Source organism: Nomascus leucogenys, chromosome 4 (genome assembly GCF_006542625.1).
Source record: "Nomascus leucogenys isolate Asia chromosome 4, Asia_NLE_v1, whole genome shotgun sequence".
NCBI classification, from domain to species: domain Eukaryota; kingdom Metazoa; phylum Chordata; class Mammalia; order Primates; family Hylobatidae; genus Nomascus; species Nomascus leucogenys.
In genome coordinates this window covers 17,441,437-17,459,718 of record NC_044384.1, presented here as the reverse complement: position 1 = coordinate 17,459,718, position 18,282 = coordinate 17,441,437, and the positions used below count along the sequence as shown (strand labels likewise).

Sequence of the window (18,282 nt, the reverse complement as noted above, 5' to 3'; positions counted from 1 at the left end):
TAACCAAACAAAGTAATTCCATATGTTCTGCAAATATTGTTATCATTAATATTCCTTATAAATATCATCTTTTTCAGTACACCAGTAAGGGACTGTGGCTCTCAATTTTAACACTGTTTCTTTTTTTTCTTCTAGTGCAAACCCAGCCTACCATGAGTTACTATTAACTGTTTTGTGGTATGGTGTTGTCCATACTTCAGCACTCGTGAGGTGTACTGCTGCTAGAATGTTTGAGGTATGTCAACACATGTCTCTGTTGGTTTCAATTATGATTTTTTTTTTTTTTGAGAAGAAGAAGGGAATTTTTTTTAATAAAAAAAGGCTTTGCATATCATGTTATGTTGATACATATTTTATGGCTTTGAACAGTGTCTAGTTGTGTACTGTGTGATGGGGCAGAAATTTAGCTTTAACATATTTAAAAATGTTTTCTTGCCTTACTGGTTCCTTGAATGTTATTCAATTATCACTTTTATTTCTCAAACTATCTTTTAAATCTTATTTTAATTTCTAACTTATATAAATCTTTCTGACTATACTTTTCGATTTACTGAGGTAAATGCTAAAATAAACTGAAACAACATAGGATATCTTTCAAGTTGTAAAATGTAGTTGAATTTATCAGTAGCATTAGAAAATCAATTATTGCAATTATGGAAATGTTTATTTTATTGGTTACTCCTACTTCACTATTCCCTAACATTTCATATGTAGAATAACATCCCAATACATTAACCGCCCATAGAGTTGTAAAAGAGGAGACCAGATAATTTACCTAAATTGTATTAAATTGCTACCTACCCAAGTTAAGTATGAAATTGAAATAACTATCTTTTGTACCCATCATATAGCAAATTATGTCATAGCCCTAGTACGTGTGTAGACGGGGAGCAGTGAGGTTGAGGTTTAGAACTTTATTTGAGCACTAAAATTGGTTTACTGTTTCTTAGTGATTTCCAGTCTTGCAATAAATCTAGGCTGCCTTGGTTCAGTTTCCATCTCTGCTACCTAGTCACTTTGTAAATTACTTGGACAAGGTTGAGCCTCTCTGTACCTTAGTTTCCTCATGTACAAAAGAAAGTTGATAACAAAAAGTATCTGTCTCAAAGTATCAGTCTCAAAGGATTTTTGTTAATATTAAACTAATTAATGCTTGTAAAGCCCTTAAAACAGTCTCTGGAACATAATAAGTGCTTATATGTTTACTGTCATTATCATTATTTTTTCATCCATGCTATTACTTCACAAAATATATGATAGTAATAGGGAACATATACTTATCCAAACTAAAATTGCCCCAATATTCATGTGTTTCTTAAAATACCAAAACATTTATTTCTATAAAAAGAATTGGGTAATTCAAATCTTGCTGAATATCAGAATTTCTCCACAATTTAAGATAAATTGCAATTGGAGATGGGGTACTGATATATTTAAAATATATGCTTTCTAAAATTTTCAAATACGTAAATTAGATTTGTGAATTCAAGAAAATTCCATTGTTATCAGGAAGTTGAAAATTCTCCATCCATGTTATTCCCTTAGTTATCATACAGAAGCAACTTTTAAAAAGCCGTAATCAGGTTTTTTGTGAAGATGAATGCCAAAGTCACTATTTGGTTTTATGTCTAGTACAAGTTCCTTCTGGATATAAATTGTTTTGATTATTGAATATGCCGAAAAGGGGGCATTACCATGAAAGAAAAGTCATTAATCAGTCTCTCCTCCCCCCAAAAAGAAAAAAGTATCTTTTTAAATGAAGAGCTATTTCTTTAATATACTCTTTTCCTGTGATTTTATTCTAAGCTCATAAAAGCTATTTCTTTTTCTTAAATCTTTCGTCTCTAAAATGTGAGTGTGCACTGGTGAATCATACCATTTAAATGAAAATAAGTAAATAAAATGAATCCTCCCTTTTCATTTGTTTTGAGGCTTTTTGCTTGTTTTGTTTGGTTTTCTGCCGTCTTATATGTGGCTTGTGTCTGGTTTTGGTTTCTCTGTTTGCTGTCAGTGCTGGTCTGGAAACTATATCTATCTATGCTTAAGCAGTTTTCAGTGTCCTCTCAGGTTGTTGATGAACTTCTGGATCTTGTTTGAGAGACTATTTCAATGTTTTCCAAATTCATTAATGATACATTTCAATGAGCATGTCAGAAAAAGTTATCAGTAAGAGAAATTAAAGTTCCTTTTTTGTCAGTGGTTCTTATTTGAACAAAATTGTATTAAAAGAATAATGGGCCATAAGATTTATTTTGATACCAGTGCTTTATAATTTAGAATTATGCCTGCTTACCCTAAAAAAGTTAATTCAAAATAAAAACATAAAAAAACACATTCTTTTTTTAAAAGGTAAGACCAGAAAGAAAAGAAAATGAGAAATGAGAAGAAAATGAGAAATGCATATACCAGGAACCTAATAGGATATGGTCACTGAAATTCACTAATAAATTTAGGTTAATTTTTAGACAGCAGGACAAAAAGAGGGAACCCAATCAATCATATTATTCCCATTGTTAAGTAAGGGAATATAAATTACTTTTTGAAGTAGCAAATTAATAAAATTATTTTATAAGAGGAATTTATCATGTGTTATAATAAATTTCCCAAAAGATGCAGAAAAGAACTTCATATATATTTTAATCATAAGGAAACTGAGCATGTAACATTAGAACACAACTCAAAGAAGTCATGGATTTTAAGTCAGATGGGACAGAGTTCCTTTGCAGGCCGTACAACTTAGACTTGGACAAGTTACTTCCCTAAGCCTCAGTTTCTTCATCTGTTAAAATATTGATGATATTTGTACTTACTTCATCAAGTGAAAAGATCAAATGATATATTGTGTTAAAGTGTGTAACAATTGATAGCTCTTAAATGTACTTTGTGATTTTCTAGCTTAGTAAAGAAATTGAACTTAAAAACCCTACACCAATGAAAAATTAATTTGTCCCCTACATTATCCTCTTTTTTAATGCTTTTGACAGACTCAAGGTAGCAGAAATTTCAAGATGCTGATTGAAATCTAAGCAATCTTACTTATAAAATGATACAGAGAAGAAAGTTTTATTTAACAATATTTGAACTTCCTTGTCCTATTTCTTTCTATCCAATATCTGTAATGTTTAAGATATTGAAAGTTCTTTGTCATTTTATTCCTGGTTAATTATCTTTTTTATAAAAATTGCTTCAGAATATTGAAGTAGATTCTAAAACGAATCAATTGGTAAATGGTGAAAAATCATTGCAAAATTAAGAATCTTCACGTAAAGTGAGTTACTTTCTCTGATGTGTTATATAGGAGGAATACCTTCACATATGCACACAATGGTAGATTTTTGTTACTAAAAATTCTGTGACATCTTTGATCTTCTGTGAGGACTAAGTACTAGTTACTAGGTAAACAGATTGGTGAGCATTTAGGATTAATATGTGCTTACATTCTGAAATTGAGAAGGGGATTGCCCTTCTCGGTTGAACTCATAAAATTCAGTAATATTTATCAAACAAAATGTATACGGCTCAGTATTGTTCTCTTGTATTGCAATTTAGCATTGGTTGCTAAATGAATTGTTTTGTGATTAGATTATAGAGATCTAGTTCTACTCATCTTTTTTATTTTAAATTTTATTTGAATTTATAAGAAATCTAAAACAAAGACCTATTTGGATATTAACTAAAGTTTTTTAAATTAGATCATTTCTTCCAAACATATTACAAATCATACATTCTTGCAGTAATCAAAATAATTAAACTCTCATTTCTTGAATGCCTGTTTGTCAGGCACAGTATTTAGGTATGTTATTTGCAAATTCATAGCACAACAGCCCTTTGAGGTAGATAATAATATCGCCATTTTCAGATGAGAAAACTTGCGCTTCAAGAGATTATGGAAAATACTATATATCTAAGACCACACGGCTTATATGTGGAGAACTGGCTTCTGAACCCAGATCTGATTCCCAAGTGTAATACTTTCCAATAGGCAGCCTTATATCTCTGTACCTCAAAAGAGAAAGCTATATTATTTAAAAGGTTAGAAATTTTCCTATATGGTTTTAAAATACACTTGCTATAGCACAATAATAAGTGGTTTAGCAGTGGTTGCTACTCTTGTGAGTTTGGTTTAAAAGCAGCCCAGTTTGTACCCTGTTGGTCATACTAAAAGCATACCACCCTTACTTTGAGAATTTTGACCATAGAGCACAATATGTGTCAAAGAAGCTAAAAAAGTATTCTTTTCAGTTGCATTTTGATGGACATTGAAATTGCTTAGACTCTTTGACCAAAAGTACAAACTGCTGTTGACAAAATCTGTTTTCGTGGACGCTAGGCTACTTAAGCTTTATTTTCCTCCTAAGCATTCTCTGCCTTTGTAAAGCACTCTAGAAGCAATATTTGCTTAGCTTCTAATTTTGGTTTTGCTTTTGTGTTTTCTCTCTTTCTCTTGGTTGTTCCTTCCTTCTTCCCGTGGCACACTGTGTTTGCTCTTTCCGTGCATCACCTGTGAATACCCCCTGTGCTGACCAATCAGCTGTTGGTGAAGGGGGTGAATGAAACTCTGGTAGCTCAGAGGGTTGTTCCTGCTCTCATTACTCTCTCCATTGACCCTGAAATGTAAGTGTCATCCCTGCCTTTTATATTCAGCATCCCTTTCAAAATGTGCCTGTCAAGAAATAACCATCAGCTCTTAAATGTATTGAAGAATCTCTTTAAATTAATAATATTGGATTATGCTGATTTGATTTTAAACTTTATCATATTATTCTTTATATATCATGGTTCTTTTTAAATCAACCCTCACCATAAGTGTAATTTGGAGGCCATGTATTGAAAAAATATATTAGTAATATTAGTACTCAATAAATACTTCCAGAACCTAAAATATGCTGATGGACTGTTTCTTTCAAGCCAAGAAGGGATGCTCTCCTAATCTCACTAACAGGTTGTTACCAGTAAGTGTAGTAGCATGAACCAATGGCCTAACATTTTAATGTCTCGTGTGGATGACTAAACCAAGAAAGGCCAATGAGTCTGCCTGCCCATCCTCAGTCACAGCTAACCCAGTTCTTATTCCAGTTTACCAAACCATTTTTTATTGCATGTTGACTGGTTTACAGCTGACTCTTCGAGGCATGAGTGAAGCGTTAGTTGACAAGCGGGTTGCTCCGGCCCTTGTTACCTTGTCCAGTGATCCTGAATTGTGAGTTTCACAGACTGCGACCTTAAGTTATCCTGTCTGTCTTTTTGAGCATTCTTCTTGGTCTGCTTTTTTAAAATTTATTTAATTTGTCATTGCTAGAGACTAATACAGTATATTTACCTTGTACTTACTTTAATATACATTTTAATAATACTCGTTGTTCATCTCAAAGCTTCAGTTTCTTTCTGTTTTAATTCTAACAGCTCTGTCAGGATTGCCACAATTCCAGCCTTTGGCACTATTATGGAAACAGTAATTCAAAGAGAGGTAGGAATAATTGAAATTTATTTATGTCTGTGTAATACTGATGTGATCATGATACATGTATCTGGTGGTAGGCTGCAGGGAGCATCTTACCTTTTATTTTGTGCCCTAGTTAGTTATAGGCCAGAGGAGGATCTCACGGTGTGAAAACATGGTAGCCTAACCAAGGTATATTTCCATATCCTAAAGAAATCTCTAGTCTTTCCTCTCAGTCAGAACATTAAGTATAGGCCAAGCTTTCAGGGATGTCCGAGGGAGAGAATATAGTCATGGATTTTTAGTTTCTCTTTCTGATTGGGCCAGTAAAGCCCCTTCCTCTTCCCTCTTTTCTGCTTATCACTAGAGACAGAAACTAAAAACCCCGGCTTCAGGCTGCTAAAAGCCTTAAAACAAAATAGAACAACAACAAAATAAGGTGTATTGGACAAGCTTGCTAGATGTTCTGTTGTAAGCTGAGCTTGATATTGCAGTTTTGAATAATCCTTCAAATCAGGTCTAGTTCCAAAGCCTTCTATTATCCAGTAGGCTTCTGGCCAATCTACATAAATTCTTGATTGCCAGTTTTGCACAGATTTGAGGACTGTTTTCCCAGATAACATTAGGAACACAAATGTATCTCAGTTATAAATGAAGGCAAGAGGGCACTTGTATTCTGATAACTGTGTCATTGATATGAAGCTGTAAAAGTCAGTTAGTAGACTGGTATCCTCTTGTTGCAGAGTAGATCTCTGGGCAGATCCTCTGTCATGCCTATTTCAGGAGACCACCAAGGTCTTCCTTCTTAAAGGTGTATTTTGATTCTGAAACTGATTTCAAGTTTTTTAGATTCTATTTGCAACACTAACTGTAAGACACTTCTCAAAATTGGTATCAGATTTTTATTTCTTTGTTATTATATTGGATATGTCTTATACAAATGAAAAAACCCTGTAGATTAGAACATAAATTATTTGTGGAGATATTACCCAAAAGAAAAAAGTTTTAATAAAACTCTTTTGTCATATAGATTTTTTATAACAAAAACTAAAGTTTTGTTAGCTACAGAAAGAATGTTTTCCATTTTTTCACTTATGTATTTCACTGGTGAAGCCACAGAGGAAAAGCACATCATTCTGCAAAGCTTGCAGTCTTGGCAGAATTTCAACATGTTCTCAAATCCTAAAATAAAAATGTCTTTTAGGGAAATGTGAGTAAGATGTAAGTCATTAATGACTCATTGCTTTCAGAAGGTGAATAATTGGGTAACTTACAGTGTGATTTGTTTTAAGAATTATAATTTAGATACAAAATAATCATAAACTTACCTATTTTTCCCTAAATATGGTGGGATTTTTTTCTTTTGTTGTTATAATTTGTTCAGGAATATTTGTATTTTTTAATTAAGAATTTATAAGCATAAGCAAAAGTAGGAAACCTTCTCTGAGCCAAAAGATTAAATAACTATTTATTTCATTCCAAATTTCTACTATCATTGGACTATAGGTTGCTTTAATCCACTGCTGTAAGTCATGTTTAATGTGTGTCTTTAACAACACTACTCAGTTTTCAATATTCTATGAAATGACTGTACAATATCCAATTTTAAGTTGCTGGAAAGAGTGAAAATGCAGTTGGCTTCTTTCCTGGAAGATCCTCAGTATCAAGACCAACATTCTTTGCATACAGAGATCATAAAAACATTTGGTAGAGTTGGCCCTAACGCAGAACCCAGGTTCCGAGATGAGTGTAAGTTGCATTTTTCTACCTTTTTCCTGAATTGTAATGTAAGATCAAAGCTAGACACTCCTCTGAGGCCTTGTCATGTATTAAAATTTTGGTGCATTTGTCATGTGTTAAAGCCTTGTGTACTGAAAGCCTCGTGTACTTTTGTGTACTGAAAGCTGAACATGAAACAAGTTAGTTATTGTGAGTTAATCAGTATTGATATTAGTGGATGGTTTTGTTTTATTTTGTTTTGAGACAGTCTCGCCCTGTCACCCAGGCTGGAGTGCAATGGCATGATCTCAGCTCACTGCAACCTCTGCCTCCTGGGTACAAGTGATTCTCCTGCCTCAGCCTCCCGAGTAGTTGGGATTACAGGTGCCCACCACCACACCCGGCTAATTTTTGTATTTTTAGTAGAGACGGGGTTTTGCCATGTTGGTCAGACTGGTCTCGAACTCCTGACCTCAGGTGATCTGCCTGCCTCGGCCTCCCAAAGTGTTGGGATTACAGGCGTGAGCCACCGCGCCTGCCCTAGTGGATGGTCTTGTACTATATACTGATTGCTGTAAGACATATGAAGAGTAACACAAACTTAATTTCAAGTTATTTTAGAAATATTTCTTAATAACTAATTGCTAAATATTATGCTGCCTTAGAGTTTATTTTTTATTTTTAAGGAAATTTTTCTGTGTTTCTAGACATGTTCTTATGAAAAATAGACATTTCTTCCACTTAGCATGCCATTCAGCATGATACATAACTTTGTTTTAATTCATAGCTTGTTGATCTGCCTTTTTTCTCTAGATTTTACAGAGTCTCTTTTACTGTGGGCGTCAACATTTATGGCCACAATTTCTTTGGATAGCATCAAAGCATGAAGAAATTATGACTCCAAAAGCATATCAGTTATCATAGCTCTTTTATTTTTAGCAATCTGACGTGCTCTAGAGAGGGCCACAAGTTGGGTCACTTAAATCAGCTTAGTTTCTAGTACATTATTTTATTCTCCAGCAGACTGTTACATATCCAGGCTGGCATATGACTCTAAGATAAGAGTTATCAACAAAAAATACTAAGTCAGGATTTGGACTGCAGTGTCCAAAAAATCGGTTGAAGGCATGCACGCTGATGAAGCTATAGAAACACAGTCATGACATTTTTTTTCACTGGGTAAGTGTCTTTATAATTAGCCAACTAACAGAAGAAAGTTGATATTTTAGTTAGCACTAGGGATAGTTCCACATGTTGCAGTGTCAAATTTACAGGTGATTCCCTTAGGTAGGAACTCTGAAGGTGCTTTGACTTTTCGAGGCTGTAGTTGCTCTGAGGCAAGGAGACTAACGCTTGGCTGCTGGATTAAAGGATAGGCTCAACAGGCAATGGGTCTTTGGTGTGTGCCATGTTGTCAAATTAAATGGGTATTTGGTATGTTGTCATGTTAAACGGGTCTTTGGTGTGTGCAATGTTTTTGCATTAAATGGGTCCTTGCTGTGTGCCGTGTCGTATAGTTAAAACTTTTCTAGAGCATGATCTGACCTTTCTGTGTACATTCAAAAGAAAGACTCATGATAATCTGGGAAGAATCCATCTGGATTCTTATAGGATCTGCTCCAATTATTTTGTTGATTCTTCAGAATCTTTTTCAGTAATTCTGGGACTATAGTTATTTTTCAAATTAAACATAGTGTCAATATCTTAATTTCTCTTTCTAGAATTTTCAAGAATATCTAAAAATAACCCTTCCATTTTATTTGACAGTTTTTATTGTAGAGTAGATACCTACCTATCAAATTTGTAGGAGTTGTACGAGAGGAAAAAATGAATTTTCTTCTCATAATGGCCCCCGAATAACAATTAAAGGTTGTTTTGGGAACAGATTGAGGTGAGAAATTCCCACTGCTTGAATAGTTCTAGTAAACCATTATCCTTGAAGCCTCCTGCAACTTACTGTGTACCAACAAGTATGTCTTATACAGTCTTCTTTCACATTTTGGTACAACCAGATTTTTTTTAAAGATAAAAATTAGCCTTTTTTCCCCCTTTGTACTTACTTCCCAGTCAAGTGGCTTCTCTTTTGCTTTAGAACTTACCCTGAGGAATTTAGTACTCCATATTAATAAGATAAATATTGAAGTAGAACCTGTATGAAGAATGCCATAGTGTTATTCCTAAGTATTTATAGACAATTGGCTTTGGGAGTCTGGAGGATGGACAGAGAATTTCTGGGTGGTAATGTCTCCTTTGGAGTGGCATTTTGGGTATTTAGGTATTTGCCCCTCTATTTCTTGGCTTAAATAGAGGACATTAGTTCTTTCAGTGGCCCTTCTTCTTTCCCAATTATTAGTTATCACAGGACCTTTGGTCTTGTTTTTATTTTTAGGAACCAGTTGTTTTATCTGGAACACCATAGGGTTGTTTTTTGTTTTCAGCTATTTTACTTAGTAAGGCTCTCTGAAAATGTTCAGTCGTATATTGGAGATTTTCTAAATCTGGCAGTTTTCCATTTCTGATTTTTTTCCCCTAAGTTCCTTGTTTGAGGTCTGGGCCCATTTATTCAAACAAACAAACAAACAAAAACAGGACAAGATTCCCTTTATGACTATTGGATCTACCCCAGAATATTTTTTGAACGTTTTCTGAAATACAGTTTTTTTGTTTGTTTGTTTGTTTGTTTGTTGTTTTTGAGGCAGAGTCTCGCTCTGTCACCCAGGCTGGAGCGCAGTGGCGTCATCTCGGCTCACTGCAACCTGCGCCTCCCTGGTTCAAGTGATTCTCCTGCCTCAGCCTCCCGAGTAGCTGGGATTACAGGCACGCACCACCACATCTGGCTAATTTTTTGCAAAATGCGGTTTTATAAAATCTCCTATTATCCTTTTTTCATTTACAATTTTAAATCTTTGTTCAATCTGCCCTAAAGAAAAAGGCTTCTGCAGTGACCTTATGTTATGTATTTCCTCTTTTTCTTTCCCACTGAAGGTCAGTTTTAGAATTAGCCTGTCTAAGTCAGGCATGGTGCCACGTGTCTATAGTCCCAGCTACTCAGGAAGCTGAGGTGGGAGGATCAGTTGAGGCCAGGAGTTCAACACCAGCCTGAGCAACATAGCAAGACCAAGTCCCTACAGAAGATTTTTAAAAATTAGCTAGGCATGGTGGCACGTATCCATAGTCCATCAGCTCGGGAGGCCAAGGCAGGAAGATAACTTGAGTCCAAGTGTTCGAGGCTGTGGTGCACTATGATTGCACCTGTGAATAGTCACTGCATTCCAGCCCAAGCAACAAAGCAAGACCCCATCTCTTAATAAAAAAGAAAGAATGATATCCATCTGGGTTATTATTAAATCATCTCCTGGTCCTTCATCTCCTACTGCTTTTAACCATCTGTCTACATCTGAGGGGTTAACAGTTAAATGAATTAATTAATACATATGTGGTAGCCCAGGACAATATGTGTGTAGTGAAATCTGAATTCTGTAGTAAAGCTCTGTCTGTCTTCCTGAAAATTAGGAAGATCCTTAATTAGAGCCTTTAACTTCCTTGAGACTACAGTTTAAATGAACTTCTATAGATTTGTCTTCTAGTCAAGCAATTTTAAGGGGATATTATGCAGGGTGATTGTTGCGTTTCTGAGAAAAATCTTGTAAAAAGGTCAGAGACTCTGGAGAAGATGGAATAAAGGAACCATATATGAGCAGATAAAGTGCAAGAATGATAAGTTTCTGAAGGTTTGGGCAGAAATGAACTAGTGAGTCTTAGAGAGAGACTTAGAGTCACTATTTTGTTGAGGCCTCAGCTTGCCAATTAATGAAGCTTTCAATTGAACGTTTGGAGTTTGTTTCCTAATTTGTTCTAGAGCTCCTCATAAATACACTGTTATTAATTTTGACAAGTCAAAAGGTCCCCTAAAAATGATCATTGTTATTTTGAGTTTTTGTGGGGTTTTACTAAGCTAAGCATGAAAGTTGTGATTATTGCCCCAGCTTATTTAGGATGCAGGAGTTTTTCCAGGAGAAGATTATGACTTTTATATACGCAAACTCAGTGCAAACAAGAAAGAGGTCACTAAGTTGGTCAGCAGTTGATGCTTATGAGTGGTGTTTTGTGATCCTCAACCAAGCAGAGACTAGATTGGTCTTGTGATTAACAATTTAACAATCACTGACCCTGAAGCCATTTCTTCAAAGAGCCCTGGTTTTAGTGGGAAATGGTATCCAGAAAACACAATCTTAGGCTCTAGAGGTGCTCACTGCTACTGAATTGGTTTTTGTTTCTTGGACCATTGCTTTTATTTAGCAGTAGGTTGAAATTTTATGTTACTCTTTGAGGGTATTAAACTCATTGAATAACTTGAAAACTCAGCTGCCAGTGCTGTTTGACATTGGTCTTTGCTAAGAATTTGAGAAACTAAAGCTAATAATAGTATTCTGAAGGAGTGAAGTAATAGGTTGTTGAAAAAGAATATACTCTATTTTGATGTAATAGCAATGGTAATATTTTATTTTTATGAAGAAACTTATCTGCAAGTGTAAGTAATACAAGAAGTAGGTTGTTTATAATTATTTGGGCTTCATTTTTCAAACTGGGAAACTGAATTATAGTGAGGCCAAATAATCTATATACATCCTCATAATTAGGTAATAGTGACAGTACTACAATTTGTTTCTCCCAAATGCCAGATCACTTTTTATTTTGAAAAACTACTTTCTTCCCTAGTTAAGAAAAAGCAAGTATAAGATATGGGTAATCTTTTGAAGTCATTCAGAATTAAAATGAAATTTCATAAATTAAAGTGATAAATTATTGTTAAAGTGTGTCAGGGTTTTGTATGCATGTTTTGGATAAAAATTTAACCCTTTCTTTTTTCTGTTTTCAGTTGTTATACCACATTTGCATAAGTTAGCCTTGGTGAACAACTTACAGATTGTGGATTCTAAAAGACTGGACATTGCTACGCATCTTTTTGAAGCCTACAGTGCACTTTCCTGTTGTTGTATCCTTGCTTTATTAAGGTGTATCTACATTTATGTAACCAATCTTAGAGTGGAACTTGGTTGTTAAAGATTGAAAAGTAGAACTTCTTTTCTTCAACTTATATAAGAATTGTAGAAAATTGAAGATTTTATTTATCTCACTCCACTTCTTCTTCTAGCCGTCTCATAATTTTAAAAGATAATTTTAAGTCCTCTGTGCTTTTATGTTCTATAGTTTTGAGAATTTTGATGAAGTTCTTAACCTGAAGTTTATATTTATATTAGTTAGCTACATAACTGAGCAAGAAATAAAGGACAGAAAGAATTACAGCTGAGACTTCTGTTAATCAAAAGGAAGCCTTGTATATATGGCTTGGCATTTAGGTTTTTCAGTGAATGTTTAACTCTCAGTATCCAGTGGAATATTATGAATATCTCTTAGAGAGATATCACACATTGGACAAGTACAGGGCCAACAAAGCTAATGATCTCCAGTGATTGTAGAACTGGGAGAAAACTTAGAGATCATGTAGGTCCACGTCAGTGACTGTAAATGATTAAACTAAGGCTTAAAGACATGAATGGCTTCTGTTTTTTATAGTTAAAAGCAAAACTGTGACTGGAACAAAGAACTTTAGCCATTCTGTTAAATGTTCTCTTTACTATCCTATGCCTATAAGATAAAACTAAGAAGGAAGTAAAGATAACGATGGGCAAAGTGAACTCCCAACTTTTAGGCTCTTTCATTTAAAAGGTAGAAGGGTTGAAGAAAGGGGAAATGAGAGATTGAAAAAAGAGTGAAAGGCTAAATACTAAAGTACATGCTAAACAAAAAACAGAGAACAAAGGAAGAGTTTCAGGATTATTATATGTGGTTCACATTGTTATATACCAGTTTGATGTAATAAGCAACGTGAACAGGTAATTTTAAATGAGATAAATATGCCATAAAATATTACTAACAGTCATTGACACTGGATTCTGGACGAGAATGTACCAATAAGAAGTTATTTTTGTTCAGGATAAATCAAATAGAGAAAGTAGAAAAGTAGAGCTATCTGTGAAGTAGCTATGTGTCTTTGGAAATACTAAAACTGAAAGTTGGATGCATGGTTCAGAGCAGTTTATGTTGGAAATCTATTAAAAATGGCCTAATCTTGAGGAGGATATGAGCCATGTTTTTTAAAATATAGATGGCACCATATTTTAATAATTTAATAATTTTGTAACCTCAACTATTCATGTCTTCTATAAGTTTAGTTCCACTAAAAGCAGAACTTATCATTCTTGATTTCTTGTTGGCATTTTCAACTTAGGGAAGATAGAGGAAGCAAAAAGAGGAACTGATATTCTGAATTAGCAAGTAAGAATTCTTTAGTATTGGAGAAGTGATAGGACCCTTGCAAGAAAGCAACAGTGGCGCATCGCAGAGTTTGTATCTCAGAGAAAGAAAACATTGGTGTGTTTAATTGGACTTTGTGAAAGTAATATTTAAAACTTACACAAAACATTATGTATAATCTTATATAGCAGAGAGTTTCTAAAGGAATATGCCTCAAGGAAAATGGGAAAGTTAAAAGATCCAAATGTTTGGCTCTGTAAAACCAAATTTTCCAAGTAGGGAAGGCAGTGGTTTCCAAAAGGCATAGAAATCTATATAAAAGGAATATTATTGTGTGTTTAGATATGCATAGAATATCACTAGAGTAAATACAGTAAAAAGGCTACATACCAATACGGTAAGGGGAAGAACTATCTTAACAACAGTCCCTGTTCAAGTACTAAAAGTGTTACTTCTACATGAGTCAGAACTTGTACTTGAGTCAACAGTGCTGCGGCCCCTAATAAAATCACATTGTTCTAATCTGTTCTGCTCCATTGTATTCTAAGCTGATCAGAAGAGTGCTTCTTTTAGCCTACCATCATGTTTTAATACAGACATTAGAAAAACTATAGTGTATAACATTTTTGCATAATAACAAGCCAAGAAGACATGTTTAAGGAAAGTTTGAAGGAATTTAGGAATGTTTAACCTGGAGAAGAGATGGCTGGGGGATGAAAAGATATTTTAAAGGTTTTTAGGTAGAAGGATGATGAGGCACACTGTGCAGCTAAGGTACAGAGCTAACACTAACAAGCAGAGATAACAGAGGCTGATTTCATTTATAAGAAAAAGTTCCTAATTGAGCTATCTAAAATGCAGTGATCTCCCTTAATAAACTGAGAATCTTCTTTCATTGTTAGCAGTCAGAGGCTAGCCATCATTCACCAGTCAGGTAAAGGTGGTTCCTAATATCTGATGGAACTAATTACCTTTAACTTTCAAATCCTTGAGAAAGATTGATCCATAGGGAAAAGGTAGGTCCCCAACAGTGAGTAGAAAGAGGAAAAGAAAAGTGACTTCCCTCTTCTAAGTAGGGCCATATTCAGCTTCTCATTCCATGCCCGTATTTCTCTAGATCAGACTCTTAAACTACTAATTCAAAGGTCATTCACAGTTATATTTTGGTGCCACTTTCCCCATATCTAGAAAGCAAGACTACATAATCATTAGGTTGTAGCCCTCTATATGTCTATAGGGATTTGGTTTGACCAAATGATGTTTATATTTTTAATACCTATTAAATTTATAAATCACTCATTATAGGATCCATGTTTGTGAATATTTTTTATTTATAACTGTATTTTCAAAGCGGTAGTTACACTGATTTTTTTCTTAGTGAAATTCATTTTTTCAACTAAGTCATCTTTATAAGGGAACTCATTTAAATCATATAATTTAATCATCTTTATGGCTGGGCACGGTGGCTCACGCCTGAAATCCCAGCACTTTGGGAGGCCAAAGCGGGCAGATCACCTGAGGTCAGGGGTTCGAGACCAGCCCAACATGGTGAAACCCCATCTCTACTAAAAATATAAAAAATTAGCTAGGTGTGGTGCCGCGCACCTGTAATCCCAGCTACTCGAGAGGCTGAGGCAGGAGAATCGCTTGAACCCAGGAGGCGGAGGTTGCAGTGAGCTGAGATCGTGCTACTGCACTCCAGCCTGGGTGACAAGAGCAAAAAATTCTGTTAAAAAAAAAATTATCTTTATAAGGGAACTCATTTACTGGCTTTTTTGTGGTGTGATATTAAATAGGAGCTAGCTTTACAGGCTAGAATAAAGGGAGAATGTATCAGAATTGACGTAAATGAACAAGATGAATTGTTTTCTGGAGAAAGTTTTCCTGATACCTTTTAATGTCAAGATAATCAACTAAAACTCAAAGATGACTGAGAACTACAAGTAATCCTAAACTTAACAAATGCTCTTATTAGAGTAAAAGCTCTGTTATCCAACTCAATCAGGACCTTTAATAGGTCAGTTTAACAGGATGGTTAAAGCAAGAAATCAGGAATGGTATCTACCTTAGATAACTTATTTTAACTTAAAATGTATATATGTTATTTTCTTTTACCAGCCTTTTGATGTAGGCATCTCTTTTGTGTGAATCTGTTGATTATAGTTAAACATCTTCTTTCTCAGGTAAATCACATCTGTAATGCAATTGTATATGATTTGCAGTTTAAAGTTCTTTAAAGAGGATCCAGAAATATTTCTGATATGCACTATAGAGTTTTTCTAGATTTTTATATTTTTCTCAATCTTTTACAATTGTCTTATACATAATAGTTAAACAGCAATGTTTTAAGCAATTTGCATTTATCAGTTTTTCCCAAAACTTTCAACTTAGTTGTCATGGAAAACTTACTTTTTATACTTTTTTCATATTCATTGAAACATCTGATTGGGTTACTTGACTTAATTGTTATGCTCACTTTATACATTTCCATGACATTCTGTAATTTAAATGATGAATACCACTGACATAAATAGATTTGTGTGAATAAACACAATTGACTCCTGATAAATAACTTACTCTGCAAATGAGGATTCATGCTTGAGGGGAGCCTGTTTACCCTGAGTGATCACCATGCCATAGGTATCATATAAGAAGGTTTCTCTTTTATATGGTAGTAACTCGGTTGTTCTGTTGGACATACCAGTTTGGTTTCGTTTAATTCCCTTAACTACCTTGTCCCAAGTCATTTCAGAGGATTTAATGGTTAATCACTTTTTACCTGGTCTCAGATGTTTACGGAATGACATGGAACATCTCTCTCCAGAGCATGAGGTGAGCCACTGTGATTACCATTGCCATATTCATGTTTTAATACCTCATATACAGACTTGCATTCTTCTCTATGTGAGGCTTATGATATGCTATAATTTTTTTAAATCTAGCTCAATGTCATTTTATCAATTTATTTATTAGATGCGATATCTTGAGCAACTCCTTTCACATCTTTGAGCCTCTCTTTAATTGTCTACAGTAGGGATAATACACTCTCCTTCACTTAATATAATGAGACTTTAATAAGATAATGTATGTGAAAATTTTTAACTATAAAATGATAGTTATCTCTGACCATCAACTTTCTTAAATGCAGTTTCTATTTTCTGTCTTCATTTCTTCCTAACTATTTTATTTCAATATATTTGTCTCCTGTTTCCCCTCATTTCCTCCAAATCCCTGTTTATCGTTTATTTTCTATTCTGTATCTTCAACCTATTTTTCCATCAGCTTTTCCTTTTACGATGTTTGACTCTCCACTCCTAAATAGCAAAAACTTCCTTTCATCCCTCTCCAAGTCTCTTATTCTTCCTGATCATCCACATTTACTCTCTCAACTTTTACAGTGTCTATTGGTACATCATATTCCGTGCATCACACTAATCCATTGAAACTGCCATCTTTAAGATCAGTCGTGACCAAGCTGCCACCCTGACAGGACTTTTTTTTAGTTCTGAAAGCTTCAGGTCTCTCTGCAGCATTTTCTGATTCAAAACTCCTGTGGCTCCTGGGACTCCACTTCTATTCCTGTTTTTTTCTTACTTCTCTAGTCAGTTGTTCCCAATCTTCCCTCCTTTCTTACCTCACCTTTTCATTCATTAGAATTACTCTCCATGAACAAGTTCATCCATACTCATCATCTAACTTGCCTTTACTATATGTTAATATCACACAAATTTCATCTTCTGCTCTAACCCCACGCTGGAGCCATAGAACTTCATGGCTCACTGCCACCTGTCTATTCCACCTGCATGTCCTACAGGCATCATTTAAAATTCAGCATGGCCAATCCCCTCAACCAGAATTACTCTCTGTCTCCCACTTTGGCTAATGCCATACCGCTTTCTCCCCAAGTCATATACCTGATAGTTAACATAGAATATGTCCAATTAGTTCTTTAATTTCATAATGTCTTTCTAATCTCTTCCGTTTCTTTATACCTGTGCCACCCTGTTAGTTCAATCCTTTATTGTTACCTCACTGAAACCATTGTAGAATATCCTAATTATTCTCCATTCTTAGCTCTCTACTGTTGTTTCTCACTACAGCCAAAGTACTTTTTCTAAAGTATAAATCTCTTCATGTTATTCTCCTATTAAAAACCCTTTTACAAGTTTCTTACATACAAGGCCTTTTATCATCTGACACCTGTTCATCTTGATAGTTTCATCCCGCTCCCTTTCTCCTCCATCACACACTCTGCCCCAAGCCATGCCAAACTAATTCATTTCCACCATATAACATCGTCTTTTGCTTCCTTGCCTTTGCCTATTCTCTTCCCTCTGTGAAAAGAATACCATTTCATAATGTAAAGTGTAGAATATACACTCAAAGGCTATATTACATATGTGTTTGTATTAGTCAGGGTTCTCCAGAGAAGCAAAACCAAAATGATATATTAAGAGATTTATTTTAAGGAATTGGCTTATGCAGTTGAGGGGGCTGGCAAGTCCAAAATATGTAGGAGAGACCATAAGGCAGAACACTCAGGCAGGAATTGATGTTGCAGGCTTCAGTCCAAAATATGGAGGGCAGGCTGATAACTCAAGCAGTATTTGAGGCAGATTCCTTCTTCAGGAAACCTCACTTTTTGCTCATAAAGCCTTCAACTGCTTGGATGAGACCTACCCATATTTTTTAGGGCAATAATCTCCTTTACTTAAAATTAATTTATTGTGCTGTTCATCACATCTACAGAATACCTTCACGGCAATGCCTAGGTCACTGTTTGATTAAATAACTGGGTGCTATAT

At 34.8% G+C, this 18,282-nt stretch overlaps 1 protein-coding gene across 8 annotated transcripts in view; it reads left to right on the top strand.

Moving 5' to 3' along the window:
• RELCH (RAB11 binding and LisH domain, coiled-coil and HEAT repeat containing) overlaps window positions 1-18,282 on the top strand; it is a 120,684-nt gene that overhangs the window by 88,881 nt on the left and 13,521 nt on the right. For 6 of the 8 annotated variants that reach the window (XM_030810299.1, XM_030810298.1, XM_030810302.1 and 3 more), the window contains 6 exons: window positions 136-235; window positions 4,532-4,614; window positions 5,404-5,467; window positions 7,051-7,189; window positions 12,039-12,155; window positions 16,221-16,309. In XM_030810299.1, the coding sequence (XP_030666159.1) occupies window positions 136-235; window positions 4,532-4,614; window positions 5,404-5,467; window positions 7,051-7,189; window positions 12,039-12,155; window positions 16,221-16,309 (592 nt within the window). Of the gene's footprint in view, window positions 1-135; window positions 236-4,531; window positions 4,615-5,117; window positions 5,201-5,403; window positions 5,468-7,050; window positions 7,190-12,038; window positions 12,156-16,220; window positions 16,310-18,282 lie in introns of those variants that run through there. The other 2 variants (XM_030810305.1, XM_030810303.1) reach the window with 2 other exon arrangements.